The sequence below is a fragment of the Amphiura filiformis genome, unplaced genomic scaffold (genome assembly GCF_039555335.1).
Source record: "Amphiura filiformis unplaced genomic scaffold, Afil_fr2py scaffold_28, whole genome shotgun sequence".
Lineage (NCBI taxonomy): Eukaryota > Metazoa > Echinodermata > Ophiuroidea > Amphilepidida > Amphiuridae > Amphiura > Amphiura filiformis.
In genome coordinates this window covers 69,829-91,413 of record NW_027305492.1, presented here as the reverse complement: position 1 = coordinate 91,413, position 21,585 = coordinate 69,829, and the positions used below count along the sequence as shown (strand labels likewise).

The following is a 21,585-nucleotide window of genomic DNA, read 5'->3' as shown; positions in this document are numbered from 1 at the left end:
ACGTGAATAAACTAGATAGGCAAAACTATATTTTTTCTGAATCTATTCAGCTACGCAAACAATTTGCTACAATTTTTGAGTCAAAATTTTAACTTACTCCGATTTGGGCAAAAATGGTGGCAAGTTGCTCATCTTGATATAAGAATCAAGAAACGACCTATTGTTATTGAGTTATTCTACAAAAACCTTAATCTTTAGGCAAAATTACGTGTTTTTGGTTATACAGGAGTCAAAGTTTCAACTTACACTTACTTAATTGTATTTGGATTTCTTGGTAAATATGAGTTCGTAATGTCAAAGTAATGTCAAAGTTGAAATCCTTGTGGTCGCCTTATCCAAAAAAGTGTCTTTGTACACGATTTTAGGTCCTCTTGTTCAAAACTAAATTTTTCAAGATGGTACCGACCACCATCTTGGATTTCTGGGTGAAAATGATGCCGTAATGTCAAACTAATGTCAGAATCGGAATCCTTGTACTCGACATATCCGAAAAAGTGTCTTTGTGCATGATTATAGGTGCTCTGGTTCAAAACTTAAATTTTCAAAATGGTGGCGGCGGCCATTTTGGATTTTGGCCTCTAGCGAAAAAATGCCGGGATTTTCGCGAGGGACATGGTGGGCATTTTTTTTCTAAATGGTCCATAGAAGTCGAATCAATCGTCAAACCTTACTATCCAGAGAGTGGTCACCAAATTGAACTTTTTCACCTAACTAATCAATTATTTTATGTACTACGTACCAACTCCTAAACATGACGGTCATGATGATGATGATGATGACGATAAGGTTCTTGGTCTGAGTAAGTTTAATATAATATTTTATCATTTTGCACATTATTAAGACACTAGCTGGTGTATCACCAGTTAGTGTATTTATGATGAAATGCTTTGGGTGGACTACCATTTCTTGGGAATGTGAATGAGTATACATTCCATGCAAAAACAGGAACGTAATAACAACTTTTTACTCATAGTTAGACTATCTTTTGAATAAAGTCCTCAATCCCAAAGGGATTGCTTTCTAGGCAAGTAATGACTACCTATTCTGGAAGGTATGTTCTTTGAATTATGTATTATTAATATTCGTGTATAACACGTATAATACTATTTACCAAGTTAACTACAATAGAGTGGGTCGTTTCAAGTGTTTGATTTACGCATTGTGACTCGCAGAAATAGACAATCGTGTTAATGTCATGCTTTGTAGTAACAGAACGAAACTTATACAGCTGTCACTCTTTCTGTCAATAGAAGTAATCATATCAATAGTTCAGTCAAAGAGGGTTTAACTCACCACTAATTGCACCATATGTTTTTTACTGCTAAGCATTACAGAGATGTCCCCTGAACAGCAAAAAAGAGTATACGTGGTAGAAAGGTAGTTTTTGGCAGGAAAAGTTCAAACAGGGATCAAATGGAATGTATATTCATTCACATTCCCAAGAGATGGTAGTCCACCCAAAGTATTTCATCGTGTCGTCTGACGATTGCCTTCTAGGCATGAAACTCAGAGTAACGACTACCTCGTTATGGGGGGAATATATATCATAAATTCAAAGAGGGCTATCAGTGCAGAGGTCTAATAGTAACAGTCCGGGGGTAACAATATCATCCTGCTGGTGCTCTCACGACTACAGGTGCCCTAGTCTATATAAAATAATGAGCTACTGTACGTCTGTCTATTCGGCTATGGATTTCACTGCACTTTGACACATCGATATGATATTGATATTTCGTAAATTGATTGGTACCGTGCATGCGAAGTTTTAAGGGCGGAAATGTCATGAATAAGTTCATTGTGAAGTCCGATTGGGCTTTAAACCCGATGAAAACAATCTTCTACATGATAGGAACATACATAGGAACATGAAATTGTTTTGTCTTTTGAGGTCAAAGATCATCTATTGTTCAAATTAAAAAAATCGGACCGGCTTAAACTTAATCGTAAAAATAATCCTCGATGTGAGGGGAATATGCAATAATTAAAGCTCAGTTCATCCAAAGTCAAGGGTCAATTAGGGTTTAAATGTTAATGTTTGCCCAATTGGGCTTACACTTGGTAAAATAGTCCTTTATCATGTTTATCATTTATCTTTACCATGCATAATATGGTCACAAATAGCAGGAAACACAAGTCTAAATAGCAACATTACACAGTATAATATTAGGTGACCAATATTAAAAAGCACAAGACAAGAACACCAAGGATATCCCTAATCAAAGAAGTCTTTTATTTCCATTTCAGAAAAAAAACATGGAAAAAAACCCAGAACAGAGCCACACCGAAAGGTGAAAAACTGGTGGAATTTACATAACCCGGGAGTGAATTCCACTGTTTAAATAGTGAATAGAAATGTTTTGCCGTATTGACCCTTGAACCATTCAATAAACACAATTGTATTGGCTATCCCCGGTGTTAATGTTTTAATTCCACTTGCTCTTATTTGAACTTTAACAACAGATGCTGGTTAGTTCCGTGTGGCATTTTGTTTACAGATGTAGTTGCGTAGCTTATCACAAGTTTCGTCAAACCAATGACCGGTATTCCATACATCGACACAATCCGCCTCTCCGAGTGAATTCCAGTCATTGGGCTGGTGTCGTCCCCATTTATAAAATGTTACCTTCAAAAATAGAGAAAACTGGTTGCTTAAACTGAGAATCGATTCAATAAACTTTGACAGAGAACAGATGGCTTACGTCCAAAAGCATAAGAATCTACCCTAATGAAATATCCATCATCATCGTGTGTTTTAATGCACAAGTGATGCGATTATACGTTTTAACTCGTTCTTCACCAATTTCTAGTACTTTTCCAGCGAGGATTTCAATAAAGTACTTTAATCCCAATACGTACCAAAATATCAGTCGTGATTAGCGCTATTTCTGGGTATATCAATTTCTTATTTTTTGATGAGATGTCAAATTGTAATTATCATCATCGTACATTTAAAACGTACTCACGTATAAACTGTCTTGTACTCAAGGCAGTTTTGGTCCCATTACTCATAGAAAATTGGCAAGTGATGCACGGGAAAGATAATCGAAATAAAGAGAGGTAGAGACAGAACAAAATAACGTAGAACCAAATGAAAAGCCTCAGAATGACCCCGTTCGCAACGCTGTGGTAAATTCACCATTTTGGTTTGCCATGCATGAAGGCCAAAGTATTGTACCTTCCGGCATTTATCTGCAAAACCCGAAATCGAAAGATACTCTGCGTCTTTAAGGGGTGGGGTATGAACGTTTGGACAGTATTTATTGGGGGACATTAGAGCACATCAGACATATCGAATTGGATTTTGATAACGAAGAATGTCCTTCTGATATCAAATAATTTTGATTTTTTGAAAATACGAAGAATGTCCTTCTGATATCACATAATTTTGATTTTTTGAAAATACGAAGAATGTCCTTCTGATATCAAATAATTTTGATTTTTTGAAATTCGCAATGTAAAATTCATGGCAAATGATTAAAAATTGATATTTTTGATATTTTTGATATTTAACAGACTCGAAGTAAACTTTATAAATCTGATGATTTATACTTAAAATGTATGTAGGTGGGATGAAAAGCCGACAATCAATTGACAAATTTGACCTTTCGTATTAAAGATGTGGGTTTTTTCCCCAAAACACAAAAAGGAAGTCTTTTTGGAAAAAAAAGATCCATATCTTCAATATGAAAGGTTACAATTTTCAATTGATCGTCGGCTTTTTCTCCCAGCTACATACACTTTAAGAATATGTCATTAGATTTATAAAATTTACTTCGAGGACTGATATAGGGGCCTAATATCAAAAATGTGAAAAATATCAAATTTGAATAATTTGTCATAAAATTTGTATTATATCGTGAATTTCAAAAAATGAAAATTATTTGGCATCAGAAAGACATTCTTCGTATTCAGAATGCAATTTGATATGCCTGATATGCTCTCATGTCCCACACAAAATATTGTCGAAACGCTCAAAACGCTCATTCCAGATCCCTTAAGCTTGAGCGTTAAAAACTTATTACAAAGTTTTGCTCGAGAAGCACTTTGCGCGCGTTGTTGACACAGACGCATTAGACGTAGTACGTGGCAGACACGCACTTTAAAACTCGTTTAAGGTTTAACGGGTGTATTTCAAAATAAAACAGAGGTACACTATTTTGCACTCAATGAGCAACGCGAAACAACACGGCAGAATCTTAAGACAGTTATGTAGATAAAAGAAGTAAATATTGGTGTATTATGTTATTTGCCAATTTCTTGGTGTTTGCGTTGTGAGATGTCATCAATTAAATCAAATGATCTAAGATGAATTATTACAATTTATATCTTATGGTCATACCTGACTGTTGTCCTTCCATTCATACGTGCCCTCGTTTGGATAATCTGTTAATCCTATCCAGAATAGCCATGAATTTTCCATGATATCTGCAATAATGAATTAATAGACAGCATTATCTAAATACTTACCCTATATCATCATTAGAATCATCATCACCAACAACATCAATAAGATCCTCATCATCGTCATCATCATCATCATCATCATCATCATCATCATCATCATCATCATCGTCATCATCGTCTTCGTTGTCATATCTTACCCATGATAAATTTCTGTTCTCCGTGGTTGTGGATACTTGCCAAATGACCACCTTCATCCTGACACATTTTTTCTGCATCACTGAAGGATTCGTTTGAATTGCTGGGTTTGTAGCAATAATAGCCAAAAAGATTCCAACTATCGTCACAAGTAGCTTATAATTAGATCAAATTAAAACAAAAAAGGATTAAAATGTAATTTAATGATAATATAATCTCGCAAGCATATATTTGTGTATCCAATAAATATAGGCGCCCGAAGCAGGGTGGGGTTGATACGCCCTTCCTCTACATTTTTCCTAGGGGACGTTACGGTTAACAGATGAATCAATCAAGGACGCCTTTGCATGGAAAGACAACAGGTTAGATATGGACATAGGAACGCAATGTTGATAATTCAGCAAACATCTTTGATCTGCTTGATTCAAGAATAACATTCCACAGCGCATTATTAGAAACACCAAGAATTATGTCGTTCTGAATCTAAAGTTTTACGAAAACAATAAATGTCCCTTTGTAGAAATTTTTAAACAAATGTTGTAATAACCTACTGGTATAACTATTATCTATGCCCGTGCAACGGGGCATAGATATTGTATTTGTTGTGTTTAGTCTTCGACTTCTTCGCCTTCGCCTTCTCCTTCTCCTTCTCCTTCATCTTCTTAAGACCAAGCCTTTGCACTCCTCTAACTCAAGAACTAAAGTAGCCTCGGGGCCCATACTTGGTATAGTGTTGGCCCATGACCCCAGAAAATTTCGTAGGGTAGTCTCGACCCCAGAGGTCAAAGGTCACGGGCTACAGGGGCCAATATGTGAAAAATTTCAAACAGCTCTAGCTCAAAAACTACAGCGCCCTCATGATTTATACTTGGTACAATGATGGCCCATGACCCTTAGAAGTAACCTATGGTAGCCACGACCCCAGAGGTCAAAGGTCATAGGCTACAGGAAGCAATATGTGTAAACTTTTAAAACAGCTTTAGCTGAAGAACTATAGCGCCCTCATGTTCATACTTGATACAATGATGCTCCATGAACCTTGGATATTTTTTGAGGTAACATCGACCCCAGAGGGCAAGGGTCATGGGCTACAAGGAGCAATATGTGTAAAATTTCAAACAGCCCTAGCTCAAGCACTACAGCGCCCTCACTGTTCATACTTGGTACAATTATGACCCATGACCCCAGATGTATTCTGTGGTAGCCGCAATCCCAGAGGTCAAAGTTCAAAGGCTTTAAAAAGCAAAATAGGTACGACCTATTAACACGGTGTAGCGCAATAGGTAGTATTTTGTTATCTACCTGTGTTTGCAATGATAAAGATCTGAATCGTACTTCAAGGAAACTGTTCACTTGACAAAAACTCCCTTAAAAGGGAATGTGTAGGTATTTTGATTTTGGTTCCTTGGACCACCTCAAAAGGTTGTCATGATGGGACAAGGGATGTGGTTGGTTTAGGGGTGGGGTATTTGAGAGAGTGTGGACCAGTCTGGTGGTGTTTTAGAGAGAGTGAGGGTCAGATGGGGTATAAGAGAGTGAGGGCTTGGAGGGTATTAGAGAGAGTGTGGGCCAGTCTGGTGGTATTTTAGAGAGATTGGTGGTCTGATGGGGTATAAGAGAGAGTGAAGGCTTGGTGGGGTATAAGAGAGAATATGGGCCAGTCTGGTGGTGTTTTAGAGAGAGTGAGTGTATAGTGATAGTGGAGTATAAGAGAGAGTGAAGGCTTAGTGGGGTATTAGAGAGAGTATGGGTCAGCCTGGTGGTGTTTTAGAGCGAGTGAGTGTCTGGAGGAGTATAAGAGAGAGTGAGGGTCTGGTGGGGTATTAGAGAGAGTGAGGTCCAGTCTGGTGGTGTTTTAGAGAGATTGATGGTCTGATGGGATATAAGAGAGAGTGAAAGCTTGGTATGGTATTATAGAGTGTGGGTTAGTCTGGTGGTGTTTTAGAGAGAGTGAGTGTATAGTGGAGTATAAGAGAGAGTGAAGGCTTGGTGGGGTATTAGAGAGAGTATGGGTCAGCCTGGTGGTGTTTTAGAGCGAGTGAGGGTCTGGTGGAGTATAAGAGACAGTGAGGGTCTGCTGGGGTATTAGAGAGAGTGTGGTCCAGTCTGGTGGTGTTTTAGAGAGAGTGATGGTCTGATGGGGTATAAGAGAGAGTTTAGGCTTGGTAGGGTATTAGAGAGAATGTGGGCCAGTCTAGTGTTACGAGCATTACATGTATATCAAATGAAAGCTTAAAACAAGGGCTTTCACATGGTGCTCACTGAGTTTTCGTTTCTGAATAGGGGAAGGGGTTAGGTGTGGTCACGGGCATAGATATTCGTGTTTGGTAAAACACATTACTGTGGCATATAGTATTATTTTGTTCGTGTTACCTTCATATGGTTCCACCGTAGCGTGAATAACACACCTGTGCTTTCTAATAGCTTGATTCATTGTGTAGGTGGCATTAACCTTTAAAGAAAGATTATGCACGAAAGAACTCCATCGAACACGGGTACCACTAGTACCATCGTAGTTACATCGCAAAAAGCCATAATCTGAGGCCCATCCAATCATATCTCCAGCTTGAACTTCAATACGAGAAATGTCAGGAACATAGTATCTGAATGGTTCGTGAGTCTGATCTTCCGGGATGTCAATAGTATTGATACCGACGACTTTAAAAGAATCTTCGGAAACATGCCTCCATATTATGGCTATATAAAATATAGTAGGATAATATTTAATCAAGATGCATAATTTTTTTAATAGTAACACTTAAAAAATAACTTGTGAGTAAAAAAAGAACGTTACAAAAAATTGAGAAAACATTTAGGCCTACTCAATATTGAGTTCATTTTTGATACAATTGAGTACACCTTATAAAGTTGAGTAATAATATTGACTCAATCTTTTGAGCTTTTTTAAATGTATATCAAAATTACTTGTTGTTATTCATGTTATCAATCGTAAAGAGCAAATACAAACTGTTTTGTAAACGTTTTGATATGTGGCGAACAAAATTAGAACATTGATGGTCTATATTTCACATTGATTGGAAACGTAACCTTCATTTGAAGGAGAAATGGTGGGGATAAGGTTGTCAATCCAGGAGGGTCGCTAGACAAATCGGATTCGGGGGTGTACAACATGTTTTGCCGAAGGAAGAATCTTAAAAGGGGGGAGTGTGTATTAGAAACGGTTACTAGGTAACAAATTTACACTTGCAACGGCTTTTTAAGTCTATATACTACATTTAGAAAGGTGCTATGTCAAAGAACATGAGAACTATCAGTAGACATGTTATGATACAATACAGGGTGTCCCAGAAAACAATACCGGGTGAATCAATTTGGACGTAAGTCGAGAAATAAACATAAGAATCCAATCATCTAAAAATCAGTTAATTTTAATGGAATCGGTTGATTGATTGCGAACCAATGAGCGATTACATAACGCATACGTCAATTCACTTCATTCCAAGTTTGAAAGAAAGATCACTCAACACAATGCGTACTAGTGAACCACTGTCAATGGGTGGGCTTCTTAATTTGTTCTGTGTAATGCTTTTCGTTCTTTTTCATTATTTTTCTTGCAAAACATTTCATTAGGTTTCTCTCAAATTTGAAAACCATTTGCATGTAAGATGATGCTCGGTACTTGTAAATATCTTTTTTTCGTTAATATTGATATCATTGTTGCATAAAGTATTCCAGGTGTAATTGTAAATTATAATGCAAAGTTTAAATCTTTTAAAACTTCAATATTAATGTTGCATGGTATCAAAAACCACACGTAAAACTGTGAGCACTTGATCATTGTCATTTTTGGCTCTTTGGAAAGTTAAAATATAACATAGTTGCGCAACCTGAAGAATTAAAGCTGGAAAGCTTCCAATTGCAGAAAAGTTTTCTCGGACAAACTGTTATTCATCTTCAGTGAAAGCATGAATACATACATACATACATACATGAGAGCTTTTTTTACACGCCCTTTCAAAGATCACAGCGTGAAAAACCAAAACATATGCAAAATATAAAATTATACAAGAAACAATTGAAAAACAAAAGAAAAATGAAGCAAGCAAAAATTATGTTTGTGGAAACAGGTGGGTTTTGAGGCCTTTTTTTAAAGGCAGAGACTGTTTCAGCACTTCGCACAGATGACGGTAAATTGTTCCAGATCAGAGGTGCATTGTAGGTAATGAATAACATAACACCGTCGGATTATAAAATATATAATGTGAACTCAATTTATTGAGACACACAATCTTTAGAAAGCGGTGAGCGAGTACGAAAAAGCGACTTTTGATCAAATTTGGAATGAACTCCATTATTGCGCGCATATGTAATCGTTAATTTCTTCGGAACCAGAAGAAAATATGTGAAAATATGTAAAATAGGTCTGCAGGCATCTTCTGTGCTGCTTGCTAAGGAAAATACGTTGTTTAGCCACTGTTGCTATGCTATATATAGTTTACATTGACAATGTTTAGATTGTTGTGTTGAACATTATGTACAAAACTCCATGCTTTAATAACAATAAGAACAATTTTTCACCCCTCGCCTACACTATTAAATGATGCGGACTACAGATCTTTACGTATTGATCAGAAACGAAATTGATAGAACTATACCTATAAGATTTGCAGCTGCTCTTGGGTAGAAATTCCACTCAGTAATTCTCCCATTACAAGAGATGTATTTTTCGGGTAACACATGAATATCAGTATGAACATATCCAGCAGCATCCCACCCAAACGAACAAGAGCCTTCTGTAATGACAAAATCACATTTTCTGCATTTGTAGCTTAGTGAGCACGCAGCAAACACAACAATGTTTTTAAAGCGTTATAAATGTGTTATACACGCATTTGGTTTTGTCAAAACGCTTTAATAACATTTAACTCTCATAATACAGGGTGTCCCAAAAATAGAGGCCCCTCATTGCGCCCTCTTTTTCTCCTATTTCAGAAAAGTTAATCAAGTATATGTTGCTATGTAAAGAAGCCTTTACCCGTTAGCTTTAATAAACCGAAACAATTATTTCAATCGGCTCATAACGTTTGAAAAATGCCCTTTTAAAGAAATGTATCCATTTTTCACTCTGTCCACGGAGGAGGTTTGGCTACTTCAAAGATTGAAAAGTGCATATACCATGCATGAATATAAAACATTCCTCGATGATAATTTTTATAAAATAACAACTTTATTTTAGGGAATGGGCTTAACCGGTGGGCTTATGGGTTATGGATTTTGTTAAGTGTCATTAATTTGGGCGAAATTGATGTGGGATGGGACTTCTTTTGCTATACTTGCAATTACTTATGTTTTTCTCGGTTATTTTATGCCTTTTTGATTTATTATGTTTCTTACTTTCTTACTTTATTGTTCCTTGCTTTCTTTTTATTGACAACATAAGTCATTTCTCTTTTTGGAGTAAAAGGTAGCCCTGAAAAGGGCTGTTTAGTTTGTCTTTGGTTCTTTTGAAGTGAGTTGAAGTGTGCTGCTCTGCCCTCTACCTGGTTGCCTCCTTGACGAATACAGGTTTCAGCCCTAGTCCTCATTGCATCAATTGCGTTGCGTACCAACCTTGTGCGCCGGATACTTGCAAATATAGCAGTAATACGTCTGCAAAGATCTTGGATTTTACCGCAAATGAAGAAATCAAGTGGTGTGAGGTCTGGTGATCTTGCAGGCCACTCCACAGCATGACCCATCCCAACCACTCTGTTTGCTATCCGTGGACAGAGTGAAACACGGTAGTTGTCTTTAAGGGGTACTACACCCCTGGCCAATTTTGTGCCTATTTTTGCATTTTCTCAAAAATGATAGCGCATTGGTGACAAGTAAGATATGTATATTATAGGGGCAAGGACTACAACTACTGCACTAACAATTCAGCAACTCAAGGCAAGTAGTTATTGATTTATTGATCAAATATTGGTTTTCCCTCATTTTTGACTGTAACTCCACAACTGTTGTCTGTGTTGAAATAAAACTTCCAGTGCAGTAGTTGTAGTCCTTGCCCCTATAATATACATATCTTACTTGTCACCAATGCGCTATAATTTTAAGAAAAATGCAAAAATAGGCATAAAATTGGGCAGGGTGTAGTACCCCTAAAATGGCATATCTTCAAAAGTTGTGAGCCGATTGAAATAATTGTTTTGGTTTATTAAAGCTAACAATTAAAGGGTTGTTTTACATATCAAAATTGCTCTAGACAATTTCGGCGCGGTAATTTTGAATATCGCGTGTTGAGAGATGGTTGTTTTTATTCGTTTTTATGGTTAATATGACTTTGTTTTAAATAAAACCATGTGATGCGTGCTTGATAATTATTTTTCTAACATATAAGACATAATGTTGTGATTGCCGGACACTTCCTTTAATTTAAGGTTGGGAAATTTAATCTTACCTTCAAAGCATTCCACAGTGGTGTTTATAGCATATGTGTAATCTTTATCATATCCATTGAGTACATATGAATTATTCACCGCTAAAGAAGAAGCATCTCTCACATGTTTCCGTCGAACATGGGCACCACCTGGAAAATAACCCCGTGCTAAAACACCATCCGTAGAGGCCCATCCAAATTTATCTCCAACTTGCACTTCAATTCGTAAATTTTCGGGGATGGAGTAAACCATTGGTTGGTTGACCTGATTTGTTGTGATGTTGATAACATTGATACCGACGATTTTAAATGACTCATCAAAACGCCTCCATATTATGCCTGTGAAAAACATGACAAGTATGATAAGCTCAATCAGAGTAAATGCTCTGTCCATCTATTATTGAAGTCTATTAATTTTCACATAAGATTTCAAACATCTCATTGGTACAACAAAATGAATATAACAATAAATGCAATAATCATGATCGGGAAAGTGTAACAAAATACCTTTGACAATGGTAGCTTTTTTCGAGTAAACACTCCACCTAGTGATGCGTCCGTTACAAGTCATGTGATTGTCGGGTGATACAAATACTCGGATGTCATCACGAAAATAAGGATAGTCGATGATATCCCATCCAGTCGAACAATATTCCTCTATTAATTAAAGAATTATACTGATACTGAATTCGACTCAAAACGATTATTTTTTTCATTATATTATTTTATTAACGACATACAGTGTTAGTAATTGTGCCGACTTTGTTCTCGAGTTCAATAGAATTCATTGGTAACAAGATTTTAACAAACAGACGAATAACTATTCGTCAATATGCAAAGATCACAGCTAAGTATAACACATATGATAACATCATGTTTAATCACGTATTCCGTCAACTATACTCTGGGATACCGCTGGCTATATCTATAATCGTTAAGGGATTGGCTAATAAATTATATAAATTTATACATTGTAACTTGACATTATAATATAGCAAATATATAATAGAACACTTATTTCCAAAAATCCCGGGAAAGGGTACAGTCACCCTCTCCTTTGAGAAATTCGTTGACACGGGGGACCTGGGGGTAAAGTGAATAAAAGGGGTGGTAGGGATCAGATAATTTTGCGTAAAATTGAGGCAAAAAGTATGTTTTACGTAATTGTAGGTTTTTAAGGCTGACAATGTGTATGCACCCTAACCCCCCCCACCCCGCTGCTCCACCTGTAGTGCTGATACTGTTCGTTACAAACGAAGGTTGTGGATGACGCATATCTTATACTGTTTTCAAAGAAGAATATTTACCTCTTGTATTGACTTCAAAGTCACATAAACCATTATTCCCACTTCTGTCCTGTGCAATACATCTGACATTTGTTCTTCCCAAAGCAAATTCAGATCCAGATGCCGGAGAGCAGTCTACCCTTGTCACCTCGCCAGAGTTATCAGTAGCATTTGGAATTTGATAAGTAGCAATTGCTGTGGCTTTTCCAGGGCTTGGCACAATTCGTTGGTCTGAATGACATTGCGTAAACACAGGTGGCTCATTGTCTGGATATTAATACAATAATAAAACAAAGCTAGATATGTTGCGGTCTTATAAGACCAGTAAGTCCAGCCGTTACCTTGAAATGACCTGTGATGACCTTGAAATGACTATTGTTAAAGTCGTAAAAAATCTAATAAAATACTTTCATCTTTGGTCGGTTTGAAATAATCTGCATCATATTTTGAATCATATCAACATCACAATACTAATTTTCATTGAAATTGGACAGACTGGAAATTTTACCCCTTTTGACCTTTGGCTGATCACAGGTGACCTTGAAACGTCGAAGTAGAAAAGGATAGAGCGCCCTGCTCCCCGAAAAGATGAGTCATCTGCTTAAGATTGATTGTTGCCAGTTCGTTATAAATCAAACCCTGAATTACCCACTATGAACTAACACACAGTTCTAAAAGCTGCACAAATCTTACCAAATAGCCAAGAGATTTACTCGTTTGTGTAAAGATAAACGAAGTTGAACAAATTATGTATTTAAACGCATTAAATTATGAACTAACACACGGTTCTAAAAGCTGCACAAATCTTACCAAATAGCCAAGAGATTTACTCGTTTGTGTAAAGATAGACGAAGTTGAACAAATTATGTATTTAAACGCATTAAATTTACTAGTGTATTCTCATTTTATGTAATTCTTGCTAAATTAAAGGAATGCACGTACATCCTCTAAATCTAGTACAAAAGTAGATGATCGGGCAACGGGACGAATGAACTAGATTTAGGAGTGTGTTTATCTTTATTTGCAACAGTAGTATGCTAAAACATTGGTGCACAGTATTAAAAATGGGAATATGCTAAAATATGTAATTCATTTAATTTTATTTATCTATACATGCTAAAGTACATTGATATTTAGGTTTAAATTGCAAAATCCATATCACCTGAGACAGCTCATTGAAAGAGACATGATATGCAACATCAATAACATTATGTTCATATGGAAAGGTTTCTATATAAAAACGATTCTCTTATAAACAATCATGCGCACAGTTTCCACCTCGATACAACTTAGCACACATTTTCGTCTAAGAGCTCTTAAGCAAGCAGTGAATTGTCTCCGCACAGTTTGGATTACACTACACGGTTGAGTGCATAGCAATGTAAGAGCTGTGGAGCTTCTAGCTGAAAATGGGCCTAGCGCCTCTTTGATTGGTTTTTGTCGAAACCTCAAGTGTTACCTCCATTCAATAGAGAGTTGTTTTTATATCAAACGAAAGCTAACACTTCCCCCTAAAAACGCCTTTCGTCACTAGGTCAACAAATGCAATGTTATAGCAAGGCGAATGTGCAAAAATCTGTTGAAAACTACCTATCCAAGCACATTCTTTAACCAAAATGTAGGTTTTAAAAGTCAAAACCTCAAGGGTTCCTTACAATATTTTTCGAATTTTATGTCATTAACTGCAAAAGCACACTTATATTGTCCATATACTAGCGTCACTAGAATGAGCAATGGCCACTTTTCTTTAAATTGCAAATCTTGTGCAAAAAGTTACTATTTTCGCCTGTTTTGTCCTACGGTTGTAAATTCAATGAACTATAACTTTTCTAAAGAGCGCTTGCAAATTGATATGTAACCTAAGTAAATATGGTAATTTTAAAAAGGGAGAATTTTGACGTATTTGCGCTGGAATCGGCCATATACAGGGCCTTAAAACACCAAAACCCTGTAAAACAGATCCTAAAACAGTTCATTTGAACAAACTTACCATATACAGTGACTTTGAAATGGCACTCCTTCACGTTCCCGCTGTGATCAACTGCTGTACAATTAACTGTTGTCTCTCCGATAGTGACCATTGCTCCTGACGTGTAATTGCACGTGATGTTGGGAATTATTTCCGAATTATCGCGTGCAATGGGATTTAAAAGCCAGTCAAAAACGGCAGTGGGTTTTCCAGCATCTGTGTTTACTTCCATTGGGGTTTGATGATTGAAGTCACATTCAGGTGCTTCATTATCTGCCAACAGAGAACATATATATAGTACTTCTAATATTTCTTATCTTTCCCAGGGGCTAAGAGCAAGATTGTTACTTGTTTTGGGGATTTGCCTCCCTTTTCTTTCTCTATTGCTTCTTTCTTTTCTGGGCCTTGCTTAAGCATTTGGCCTTGGTCTGGTGTTTGGAATTTCCATGGACCCAAGGAAAAGCGTATGTCCTTACGGACTGACCCGGCAAACAGACAAAAAAGCCCTAGGACAAAATAAATAAGAAGTATCAGCGATTATGATTATCAGCGATGTGCGGTTTGTGCGTGTGGCTGTTAGAGGTGTATGTACGTATGCGAAGGTTTGTAATGATGCATTATGTGGACTAGTGTTGTATATTTTATGCGTTTGTCTATGGATGATCATGAAATCAATATTGCTTACCATGTGTAGTTGATAATCATGTTATTGTGTTATATTTTTGTCACATTGTATTCTGTCATGTTTTACAGCGACTTGGATTCGATTTATTTGTAATAAAACAATTCGTCGGCTGTATTCCATAGTGGCGTATAGTGATTTTTGGTCATTTTTTTGAAAATTGGCACATATGTTTTTAATGATGTTCTATTTCATTTTTTCTAAGTCCCATCAGTCATAATTAGCTAATTAATTAGTAATTAATTAATTAAATGTGGCGTATAGTTACAAAGTGACATTTTGTGTATTCCATAGTGGCGTATCGACCATACGCCACTTTTTATACACATTTTATAATTATGAAATATCGGCAGAAATGAAAAACATCGTATGTCATAGTGGCGTACACGTATCGGACCTATACGCCACTATGGAATACGAACGACGAAAAGTAACGCCATAGGGATTACACAGCGACCGAGGTGGCGTACGGTTAACGTTAGGTTAGGGTATTGCGTTTTGTTTGTTTTCCATAGTGACGTATAGTTTTATTTTCAGTTTGCCAGCAATAGTATGTATTTATTTCTTTTGAAAATATATAACAATAAAATCTATTTAGTTTACTACAGAAATTTCACATCATTTACAAAATATAATGAATGTCTGATTTACACAACTCGATTTTAAATTGGCATTTCTTCAAACCCGATTTTCTCGAAAAGTTGTTTATTCGCGGCGCCCCACTATACGCCACTATGGAATACAGACGACGAATTGCGCTTTACAAATGCATGTAATTTATTTTTGAGCATATTAGGGCGTATTTTGTTTTCCATTCTTTTCTGCTCTATATGTTATTTGCTTCACTGTTTTATTATATGCGTTTAGTTTGTACGACGTAAATTAAATTTTTTACTTGCCATAGACTTCGATTTTGAAATCGCATGTACTATTATTCTCACTGCCATCTCGTGCTACACACGTAACTATTGTTGAGCCTATAGGAAACTCATATTGAGATGCCGGAGAGCACACTACATCCACCTCCTCACCAGAGTTATCAGTAGCATTTGGAGTCTGATATGTAACCATGGCTATGGCGTTTCCAGGGCTTGTGACCCTTTGTCTGTCTGCAGAACACTGCGTACTAAACACAGGCGGTTCTTTGTCTGGATATACACGTAAATACGATAATTAAAAAAAAACCAAAAAAATAACACGTTAAAAAGCGTTTCGAAAAACGTATTTCCAATATCATTCCCTTATCCGCCGAAGTATTGTTTTATAATTTTTAAACAAATATTATACGTGGGGAGGGGCGTAGGGAGGGGCATACTGTAAGGGGATGTGCAATCATTATGAACTCGAGGGGGGGGCAAGCAATTTTTGGCACACCTTCATTAGGAATACAGTACAGAAACGCTTTAATATGCAAATTTTCCAGCTTGCTACGCTCGCAATATATATATTAGGATGCTAAATATACTAAATGCAAAGGGGCGGTGGTGGCTGTAAATGTGCGATTTTGTATGTACTTTCTATTATGTACGTAAAATAGAGAGCTTGCGATTTTCCAAACGTAGACGCAGAACGTACGTTTTTACGTACGTTAACACGTACGTTTTTACTTAGCTATGTATTGCAGTGAGGCCACATACTTTACCAACGCTCGTGTTGTGGCGCTATGTCCTATAGTCAGTCATCTGGTGATTTGTTTTGCATGAGATCAGCCCGGGGTAGTCGGTGGGGTCAGGGATCAATAAAGGGATCTTAATCCTCTCTACGTCATACATAAATTCGCCCAGTCTCATTTCCCTAATATTAAATTTAAAAAAAAAATTGAATTTCAGTTCGGCACAGGTGGGCCTCGAACCCACGCCGTTGCTACATACAGAATACAGAAGTCCAGCGCACTAATCCACTGGACCACGTGACAGTTCGGTAGCCATACTGAATTTTAAACATATAGGTTATAGGCAACTCCAACATTGATCGGGTATAGACCACTTGACATGTGACGTCATTGCCCGGCAGTATACGCGCGAATTATGACAATTTCCATTGTTATTTACCCTGCAGTGTGCGTACGCATCGTAGCTTGCTCAGGGCACGTGCATTTCAAATCGCCCACCATATTTCATATATATATACACCAGGCACAAAAAGAAACTCGTCAGTTATATTCTCCTTGCTGTTCAATAACTTGATAATTTTGGATTATTCTGAAATATACATTTTGTTAATTTGAATTTACTTTCTCATTTGACACCCAGTTCGTGAAAAACGAACAAGAATTGATCAAGATACGCGCCTCCAAAGCCTCAAACCCCAAAATCAAAAGTTGCATTTTCAACGATTTTCAATGGGAACGCATCATTGTATTGCACCAGGAGGGTGAAAGTGCATATAGGAACAATGCCAAAAACTACGTCACGCCGGTCACGCTATTGTTCGAGTTAAACTACATCATTCGCCATTTTGTAAATATTAACGCATGATCGTTGCTTTGAAGTTTCCACCGGATAGTCTGTGGATAGCGCAAGAGCATGCTTTGACCATGCGCAAAAAATGAATATCATGAAGATGTTTAAGATTGATTCTTAGATGTTTCAAAATTACCGTCATATTGCATAGATTCATCAAAGAATGGTTTGAAGTACTAACCTTATTTAGTAATTTTAAAAATCGGGAGAATTTTACAAAATCAATGTTTTTACCTGTCGGTATTACAACTCGTGAAACACATTAGTGATGTGCCTGGGTGACCTAATCTACTAACCTTTAACGTTTCCTCTATGAACTCTAACCCTCCTGCAATATGGCGCCTATTGTCTAGAGTTAAACTACATCATTCGGTGTGTTACGTAATAGCTACGATGCCTATCCCTTTATATCCCTGATTGCACACAAGCACCACGGGCCAATCAATAAAGCACACAGTGTAACAGGCACAATTGAATCGTTAAAATTGCAACTTATCATTTTGGGGTTTGGGAGTTTGGAGGCGCTTATCTTGGTCAATTCTTGCTCAATGTTCACAAACAGGGTGTCAAATGAGAAAGAAAAATCCAGTTAATAAAATGTATATTTCAGAATAATCCAAAATTATCAAGTTATTGAACAGCAAGGATGAATATAACTGACGAGTTTCTTTTTGTGCCTGGTGTAGTACAAGAAAGCCATTGAACAGTGTAGCGGTTTGTTTGAGCATATCGTCAGACGAGTCCCTCGTCTTTGTTGATAAACAATGATTTCATATTAGCATAATGACAGTGCTCATCAGTTAATAGCCACTTGGTGAATAGATTGGCATTATCAGCTATCAAAGAGATGTCTTATGCAGCTGCCAATCACGATAGAGGCTTGAAAACATTTTGTTATAAACCCAAAAGTGATATAAGGACAAAACTGTGCATGTTGGTACTTGATTGTTTGGATTCGTATATGTTGAAAATCCCTTGTAGTAGTATTTTTTATGTGTAGTGTATATTGTTTATAAATTATACAGCTTTTCAATTTTTGGCATTAATGCTCTGTTGCACTGTTTTCATCAACCTATTTTATCGTAGTGCATTTCTTATGTGTGTGAGCCGAAATGTCGTGGTAGATTGCAATCATGCTTTTGTTGAACTGCACTCCGCCATAACTACGGTGAAGGACACCGGTTCAAATCCTTTGTTTGGAGCCAATCGATAAAAGAATGCAGGACCTCTATAAGTTAAGAAGTGACGTAATAATCGCAATAGATGAATACAATGTTTGAATAGATCGCCCAACCATGCCAACACAAGCAGATTGCACTAATCACCTGTGTATGTCTGCAAACATAGATCTGGATCTGGTTCAATATTCTCAACGCTCTTAAGGGCTGGGGTATGAACGTTTGGACAGTATTTATTTTGGGACATTAGAGCACATCAGACATATCTGAATACGAAGAATGTCATTCTGATATCAATAATTTTGATTTTTTGAAATTCGCAATGTAATACACATTTTATGGCAAATCATTAAAAATTGATATTTTTTATATTTAACAGTACTTGAAGTAAACTTTATAAATCTGATGTAGGTGGGATGAAAAGCCGACGATCAATTGAAAATTTTGACCTTTCCTATTGAAGATATGGATTTTTTTCCCCAAAACACCAAAAAGAATTAGGTCTTTTTGGGAAAAAAATCCATATCTTTAATATGAAAGGTCAAAATTTTCAATTGACCGTCGGCTTTTCCTCCCTGCTACATTCACTTTAAGAATATATCATTAGATTTATAAAATTTACTTCGAGGACTGTTATATATCAAAAATTTGAAAAATATCAAATTTTTATAATTTGTCATAACATTTGTATTATATTGTGATTTTACAAAGATGGAAATTATTTGATATCAGAAAGACATGCTTCGTATTCAGAATGCAATTCGATAGGTCTGAGGTGCTCTCATGTCCCACAAAAAATACTGTCGAAACGTAATAAACGCTCATTTTGGATCCCTTAAAGAGCCAGGCGAGAAGAAATGTGATGTGCGCTGGGGTATTTGAATACAATACAGCTCTTTTCAAAAATACTAATCTTATAGGTGCGAGTGAACATCCTTTCTTTGACATCTATGGTTCAATGCATAGGTACCGCGTGAACGTTGTAGTGCAGGGCGATATAATAAAAATTGTATTCATCTATTGCTATGGTAGTTAATCCGATCAATTATGTCACTTCTGCGGTGTATAAACTCAGCTTTAATTCACAATGACTCATTTACATTGGCTTTGGCAAAAGGTCGTGTTCATTAGCTCGAGATACTCTAGCTAAAATATAGGTTTAAATTTACTATCTTACATTATCTTGCTGTATTTCAGCTAGAGCGCCAGACAAATAAATAAATAAATAAATAAATAACCGATCAGGAATTGTGCATATTTGAACGTGTTCCTAATGTTCCTAAAATATCTGAGCCAAAATTTCCTTGCCCTCCCCCCACCCAACTTTCGACCTGCAAAAAATGCTTGCCCCCCCTTTTGACCTGCCAACCAATCTTTGCCCCCCCCACCCCTATAATACTTCACCACCTCGGGGATACACAAAGTTATTGCACCACCCCTCAGCTGTACAAAAAACACATGATATTTTGACTATAACATTTGTAGAGAAACACTCGTTCTCTACGTTTCCTTTACCTAGACTCGAGGTAAAATCAGCCTATTTCCACGTGGAACCATGGTGGAACGTACGTTTTAATGCTACGTTGAGTCCAAAATGTCAAATCGCAATCTAATTTTTTATACGCAAAGTATCACACACATTTCAATAGGCAATCTCTGCGTATGAATATTGCGTTTAAATTTAGTCCATTTTTAACACATCGATGTACCTTTATTGTAAGGATCATAATAATAATTAGACTTTCCTTCGTATGTTCATTATCTTTGACTGTCTTTAACATATTGTGAAATGGACAAATTTTGTGCATTTTCAACGATGTATCTACGTCGATTTCGCACGTGGAATATCTTCAAAAATAGCTAAATACGTGACCTCGCTTCGATACAGGAGAGTGGTTTTGAATAGATCAACGTACGTCCAATGTCTACGTTTGGAAATCGCAAGCTCTCTAATATATACATTTTACTTGCCTGTGACGTGGATTTCAAATTTACAAGTCCCGTTATTACCGCTGCTGTCTTCTGCTAGACACGTGACATGTGTTCGTCCCAAATGAAATTCAGATCCAGATGATGGAGAGCAGACTACACTTATTACGTCATTAGAGTTATCCTTAGCATTTGGTGTCAGATATGTCACCATGGCACTGGCTGTTCCTAGCCTTGTCACCGTTTCTCGGTCTAAAGGACATTGCGTTATCTCTGGTGATTCTTTATCTGGATATAACGACAATAATAAAACACTTGCAGTATTTCCATCTCCAAGGGCTAAACATTTCTCAACATCGCAGTGTTTTAAATTGGTACATTGCCGGTATTTAACATCGGTAATTGCCCGATAATGTACCAAATTTTATTTTACTTACCAAAAATGGGTAAAATAAGATTTTCTAAACTTAAATTATAAAATGTCATTGCTTGTGTATAAAATTATACATTTTCTATTAAATGTTTAATTTATTGTAGTAGTATGAGTTCTGATTGATTGTTGACATGTTTAACTGGTACTTTGAGTACCACAAACCTTCCAAATCGATCTTGTCCATTAATCAATGTCGTTGTCTTACTTAATATCTTCTTCCCTTCCTCGAAACAGTAAGACGCAAAAGAAAAAATGCACTATCAATTAGCCATAAATTACCGATAACAGAAATGTCAAAGTCACAGCTTTTGTTATTCCCTCTTTGATCTTCAGCTAAACAGGTGATACCTGTGTGTCCAATCGGAAAGCTGAAACCTAACGGTGGATCACAAACCACGCTCAAGGGTTCGCCGTTGTTGCCGATTGCTTCAGTCTGCCACGTTATCATAGCTGTAGCGTTTCCCGGGTCTGTTTCTCCTTCCACTGATCCGTACATTGGACAAGTCAGATCTTTGTATCGTGAAATTACAACAAGATCATAACGATGTTAGTATTTATTTGGTGTAACGTGGATGTTTATGTGTAACCTGTTATAGGATTATCGTGGTGGTTAAAACATAGACCCTAAGGATTAGTTTTAAGATTTAATACCGGATGCTTACTCGGCA

At 36.7% G+C, this 21,585-nt stretch overlaps 1 protein-coding gene across 1 annotated transcript; it reads right to left on the bottom strand.

Annotated features, from left to right (window-relative positions):
- Window positions 1–2,218: 2,218 nt before the first annotated feature.
- Window positions 2,219–14,444, bottom strand: LOC140143792 (uncharacterized). Its single transcript, XM_072165607.1, has 9 exons — window positions 14,255–14,444; window positions 12,286–12,531; window positions 11,486–11,635; window positions 11,000–11,317; window positions 9,216–9,353; window positions 6,973–7,296; window positions 4,602–4,754; window positions 4,340–4,425; window positions 2,219–2,623 (listed from the first exon to the last, which is right to left on the bottom strand). Exons 1-9 carry the CDS (start codon window positions 14,343–14,345, stop codon window positions 2,468–2,470), a joined length of 1,662 nt encoding a protein of 553 aa, XP_072021708.1. The 5' UTR covers window positions 14,346–14,444; the 3' UTR covers window positions 2,219–2,467.
- Between the last annotated feature and the right edge of the window lie 7,141 nt (window positions 14,445–21,585).